At 46.8% G+C, this 6,377-nt stretch overlaps 1 protein-coding gene across 2 annotated transcripts; it reads right to left on the bottom strand.

Annotated features, from left to right (window-relative positions):
- Positions 1-1,529: 1,529 nt before the first annotated feature.
- On the bottom strand, positions 1,530-5,457 carry LOC106595643 (uncharacterized protein C11orf98). 2 transcript variants are annotated; one of them, XR_006768114.1, is made up of 5 exons: positions 5,335-5,457; positions 4,725-4,849; positions 2,985-3,082; positions 1,802-1,983; positions 1,530-1,755 (listed from the first exon to the last, which is right to left on the bottom strand). XR_006768114.1 is itself a non-coding variant. In XM_045713963.1 (4 exons), the coding sequence occupies exons 1-4, from the start codon at positions 5,380-5,382 to the stop codon at positions 1,865-1,867; spliced, it is 390 nt and encodes a 129-aa protein (XP_045569919.1). In that variant the 5' UTR covers positions 5,383-5,457; the 3' UTR covers positions 1,530-1,864. The 2 variants fall into 2 exon arrangements, 1 of the variants encoding a protein (XP_045569919.1); XM_045713963.1 differs by having other exon boundaries at positions 1,530-1,983.
- Positions 5,458-6,377: the final 920 nt, after the last annotated feature.

Genomic DNA, 6,377 nt, shown 5'->3' with positions numbered 1-6,377 from the left:
CTACTACTACTATATTAGTGCACTACTACTACTATATTAGTGCACTACTACTACTATATATTGCACTACTACTACTATATATTGCACTACTACTACTATATAGTGCACTACTACTACTATAGAGTGTAGTACTACTACTATATAGTGCACTACTACTACATTAGTACACTACTACTATATTAGTGCACTACTACTACTATATTAGTACACTACTACTACTATATTAGTACACTACTACTACTATATTAGTGCACTACTACTACTACTATATATTGCACTACTACTACTATATTAGTGCACTACTACTACTATAGAGTGCACTACTACTACTATAGAGTGCACTACTACTACTATAGAGTGCACTACTACTACTATATTAGTGCACTACTACTACTATATATTGCACTACTACTACTATATAGTGCACTACTACTACTATAGAGTGTAGTACTACTACTATAGAGTGCACTACTACTACTATATTAGTGCACTACTACTACTATATATTGCACTACTACTACTATATAGCGCACTACTACTACTATAGAGTGTAGTACTACTACTATAGAGTGTAGTACTACTACTATAGAGTGCACTACTACTACTATATAGTGCAATACTACTACTATATAGTGCACTACTACTACTATATTAGTGCACTACTACTACTATATATTGCACTACTACTACTATGTAGTGCACTACTACTACTATATTAGTGCACTACTACTACTATAGAGTGTAGTACTAATACTATATAGTGTACTACTACTACTAAATAGTGCACTACTACTACTATAGTCTACTACTACTACTACTATTATATATTGTACTACTACTACTATATATTGCACTACTACTACTATATATTGTACTACTACTACTATATAGTGCACTACTACTACTATATTAGTGCACTACTACTACTATATTAGTACACTACTACTAATATATAGTGCACTACTACTACTATATTAGTGCACTACTACTACTATATTCAGACATGTTAACAGGTCACCTTGGTTTACCTTCAGGCATGAAGAGGTCACCTTGGTTTACCTTCAGGCATGAAGAGGTCACCTTGGTTTACCTTCAGGCATGAAGAGGTCACCTTGGTTTACCTTCAGGCATGTTAACAGGTCACCTTGGTTTACCTACAGGCATGAAGAGGTCACCTTGGTTTACCTACAGGCATGTTAACAGGTCACCTTGGTTTACCTTCAGGCATGAAGAGGTCACCTTGGTTTACCTTCAGGCATGAAGAGGTCACCTTGGTTTACCTTCAGGCATGAAGAGGTCACCTTGGTTTGCCTTCAGGCGTGAGGTGAGACTGCAGTCATTCGGTTCGATCCCACATGGTATCTATCCCCAATACAATTCACTACTTTGGACCTTAGGGAACAGAGAGCCATTTTGGATGCAGAATATAACTTCCACCATGTTTGAACGAGGCCACTGATTCCAGATCAGATTCCACATTCATGCCTCCTTTGTTGTGGGGAGAAAGAAAAACAATCCCCACAATTCTGTCTGTTTTTAACATTTGTTTTTATTTAAAAACGAGGCAAGTCAGTTAAGAACAAATTCTTATTTACAATGACGGCATTCAGATACACAAACACGCTTTCTGAATATGGGGCCCGGCCCGGTCTGAATATGGGGCCCGGTCTGATCTGAACATGGGGCCTGGTCTGAATATGGGGCCCGGCCTGGTCTGAATATGGGGCCCGGCCTGGTCTGAATATGGGGCCCGGCCTGGTCTGAATATGGGGCCCGGCCTGGTCTGAATATGGGGCCCGGCCTGGTCTTATGGTCTTGACATGTAGCCAACAGAACAGTCTCTCATCTTCCTCTAGTCCTCTTCTCATTCCATATCTGCCATGTCCACATCCACCTGGGACACAGCCCCTTTCTCGTCACTAGCTGCCGCCTTCGCCTTCGCCTTCGTCGGGGCTGCCTTCGCCTTCGTCGGGGCTGCCTCAACTAAGGAGAGAGAGAAATCTCAGATGTACCGACTAAACTCAGCCGCTCCGCATCGCGAGAGGAGCGACTAAACTCAGCCGCTCCGCATCGCGAGAGGAGCGACTAAACTCAGCCTCTCCGCAATCGCGAGAGGAGCGACTAAACTCAGCCTCTCCGCAATCGCGAGAGGAGCGACTAAACTCAGCCGCTCCGCAATCGCGAGAGGAGCGACTAAACTCAGCCTCTCCGCATCGCGAGAGGAGCGACTAAACTCAGCCTCTCCGCATCGCGAGAGGAGCGACTAAACTCAGCCTCTCCGGAATCGCGAGAGGAGCGACTAAACTCAGCCTCTCCGCAATCGCGAGAGGAGCGACTAAACTCAGCCTCTCCGCAATCGCGAGAGGAGCGACTAAACTCAGCCTCTCCGCATCGCGAGAGGGGCGACTAAACTCAGCCGCTCCGCATCGCGAGAGGGGCGACTAAACTCAGCCTCTCCGCAATCGCGAGAGGAGCGACTAAACTCAGCCTCTCCGCATCGCGAGAGGAGCGACTAAACTCAGCCTCTCCGCAATCGCGAGAGGAGCGACTAAACTCAGCCTCTCCGCAATCGCGAGAGGAGCGACTAAACTCAGCCTCTCCGCATCGCGAGAGGAGCGACTAAACTCAGCCTCTCCGCATCGCGAGAGGGGCGACTAATCTCAGCCGCTCCGCATCGCGAGAGGAGCGACTAAACTCAGCCGCTCCGCATCGCGAGAGGAGCGACTAAACTCAGCCTCTCCGCAATCGCGAGAGGAGCGACTAAACTCAGCCTCTCCGCAATCGCGAGAGGAGCGACTAAACTCAGCCGCTCCGCAATCGCGAGAGGAGCGACTAAACTCAGCCTCTCCGCAATCGCGAGAGGAGCGACTAAACTCAGCCTCTCCGCAATCGCGAGAGGAGCGACTAAACTCAGCCTCTCCGCATTGTGATTGACGGCTGGAGAGTTGAACCTTTCAGGAAGTGGATACGAGAACACTTCTTACCTTCCACAGCGGCCTTCTCTGCTTTCATGTGTTGAAGTTGTTTGAGCAGCTTGCGTTTTTTCTTCCCAGACAGAGTGATGTTTGCTCTGGGGCTGGAGCTGAGCAGGGACGACAAAACAACAACGCTTTCAGACTGCAACACGGCGATGATGGATGATGGAGCGGAGGAACAAACACAAGCAGGTCAACAAGCCAATCAGACCACAGCAACAACGACCTGGGTACTACTACCATACAGCCTAGGATTCAGAACTATTACCACTTCACCTGGTCAGGATCCTGGACAACAATATCACTTCACCTGGTCAGGATCCTGGACAACTATAACACTTCCTGGTCAGGATCCTGGACAACAAGAACACTTCACCTGGTCAGGATCCTGAACAACCACAACACTTCACCTGGTCAGGATCCTGGACAACAATACCACTTCACCTGGTCAGGATCCCGGACAACCACAATACTTCACCTGGTTAGGATCCCGGACAACCACAACACTTCACCTGGTCAGGATCCTGGACAACCACAACCCTTCACCTGGTCAGGATCCCGGACAACCATAACACTTCACCTGGTCAGGATCCCGGACAACCACAACCCTTCACCTGGTCAGGATCCCGGACAACCACAACCCTTCACCTGGTCAGGATCCTGGACAACCACAACCCCTTCACCTGGTCAGGATCCCGGACAACCACAACCCTTCACCTGGTCAGGATCCTGGACAACCACAACCCTTCACCTGGTCTGGATCCTGGACAACCACAACCCTTCACCTGGTCAGGATCCTGGACAACCACAACCCTTCACCTGGTCAGGATCCTGGACAACAATACCACTTCACCTGGTCAGGATCCTGGACAACAATACCACTTCACCTGGTCAGGATCCTGGACAACCACAACCCTTCACCTGGTCTGGATCCTGGACAACCACAACACTTCACCTGGTCAGGATCCCGAACAACCCCAACCCTTCACCTGGTCTGGATCCTGGACAACCACAACACTTCACCTGGTCAGGATCCCGGGACAACCACAACACTTCACCTGGTCAGGATCCTGGACAACCACAACCCTTCACCTGGTCTGGATCCTGGACAACAACAACCCTTCACCTGGTCAGGATCCTGGACAACAATAACACCTCACCTGGTCAGGATCCTGGACAACAATACCACTTCACCTGGTCAGGATCCTGGACAACAATACCACTTCACCTGGTCAGGATCCTGGACAACCACAACCCTTCACCTGGTCAGGATCCCGGGACAACCACAACCCTTCACCTGGTCAGGATCCTGGACAACAATAACCCTTCACCTGGTCAGGATCCTGGACAACAATAACCCTTCACCTGGTCAGGATCCCGGGACAACCACAACACTTCACCTGGTCAGGATCCTGGACAACAACAACCCTTCACCTGGTCTGGATCCTGGACAACAACAACCCTTCACCTGGTCTGGATCCTGTACAACCAGTCAGAATACAGGCCCATTGGTTTGGCAGTTTGCCCATGCTTGTTGTTCTCCATCTTTCGTTGGTTAAATCTACCCATAAATATACCACTGTTTTATTATATATATATATCTATATATCTATGACTGTACCACCAAGTACATTTGTCTCTGCCTGGTCTCATGAGTCTTCTCAAGTATCCTCTAGAGGTATCCCTGATTAACAACCACTGGCTTAAAGTATGAAGGTACAAACAGTATGGAGATTAAAAGGGACCTACTTTCTCTTCCTGAGATGGTGGATGGTGGTGAGTCCTTCGTCCACCACAGCTCCCACCTTGATGTGTCTCTTCCTCTTCTCACGGGTCAGATTCCTCCTCCGCTTGTAGAGCTTCTTGCCCAGCTCCTATTGAACGAACACGAACACACACACACACACACACACACACACACACACACACACACACACACACACACACACACACACACACACACACCACAACATGAAGAGGCAGCAAGGCTTTCTGGGGCTTTTAGCTGACTAGTAAAACACATAACCCTTGACAGTATTGATGAACATCTTTAATTAAAATGTTACATTTTGGTGGCAGTGTTGATAGATAAAACTAACAAACGTCGTAACAAACGTTGTAACAACATTGTAACATACTGGTAGTTACTAGAAATAACAGCTTCCATTGAAATGTGTCATAATGTAATAATACCGTGTAATCTAACTGCAGTTTAGCTAGTTAGCCGTTTTTGCTAAACGCGACCTTCTTGTCATTTTTTACCTTCAGCATTATTAAAACGAGCCGTCTTTCTAGTTTCTGATGAAGTAATACTGGTGTAAATGTGAAAATAAAGTTGAGTTTCATATGTGTAACTTACTGTTTTGGGTCTGTTGATCTTACCACCTGGTGTACCACTCTTCACCATGCTTGCTGCTTCTGCTGCGGCTGCTGCTGCTGTAACATGTGAGGCGTTAGGAGACTTCCGGGTTACCTTCTCATTGGCTGGAAGGGACCGCTTTCTCCCATTTTCATTGGCTGGAACAGTTCTTCTTCTTCGATGAGGTTTAACGGCGGGTTGGCATCCAATAAACGTCTCATTACTGCCACCTACTAGGCTGGAGTATAACTCCCTTATACTTTGCTTAATATATTTTTGTATATTTGTAAAATCAAAAAAATCAACATTAACAACAAAGAATACAGTAAATACCCTACCATCTAACACTACACTCACAACAAGTAGGAATAAATACTATACTATTTAATTAAACCTATCTAGTCTTACCTCAGGCCAACGACCTGAAAGGACGGGACGCCACCACTTTAACACACCTTGTAACTCTTCAGACGTCAAGTCTCACACACACACACACACACATCAAATACCTCTCTGCAGCTGCCGACGCCGCCTCTACATTCTGAGACTTTACCTTCCATCCCTGCAGTACAGTTGTTATGGTATGATTGGATTACTATTAATGTAAAAAGAAAAAATCCTATCTCACTGAAACATATGTCATTTGTTGGTTTTATCCTCTCTGTTCTGGTCCAGATCTACTACTACACCACTCCTCTCTGTTCTGGTCCAGATCTACTACTACACCACTCCTCTCTGTTCTGGTCCAGATCTACTACTACACCACTCCTCTCTGTTCTGGTCCAGATCTACTACTACACCACTCCTCTCTGTTCTGGTCCAGATCTACTACTACACCACTCCTCTCTGTTCTGGTACAGATCTACTACTACACCACTCCTCTCTGTTCTGGTCCAGATCTACTACTACACCACTCCTCTCTGTTCTGGTCCAGATCTACTACTACACCACTCCTCTCTGTTCTGGTCCAGATCTACTACTACACCACTCCTCTCTGTTCTGGTCCAGATCTACTACTACACCACTCCTCTCTGTTCTGGTCC

Source organism: Salmo salar, unplaced genomic scaffold (genome assembly GCF_905237065.1).
Source record: "Salmo salar unplaced genomic scaffold, Ssal_v3.1, whole genome shotgun sequence".
NCBI classification, from domain to species: domain Eukaryota; kingdom Metazoa; phylum Chordata; class Actinopteri; order Salmoniformes; family Salmonidae; genus Salmo; species Salmo salar.
Note: the sequence above shows the minus strand (reverse complement) of the source record. Positions and strands in the feature narration are given on the sequence as shown.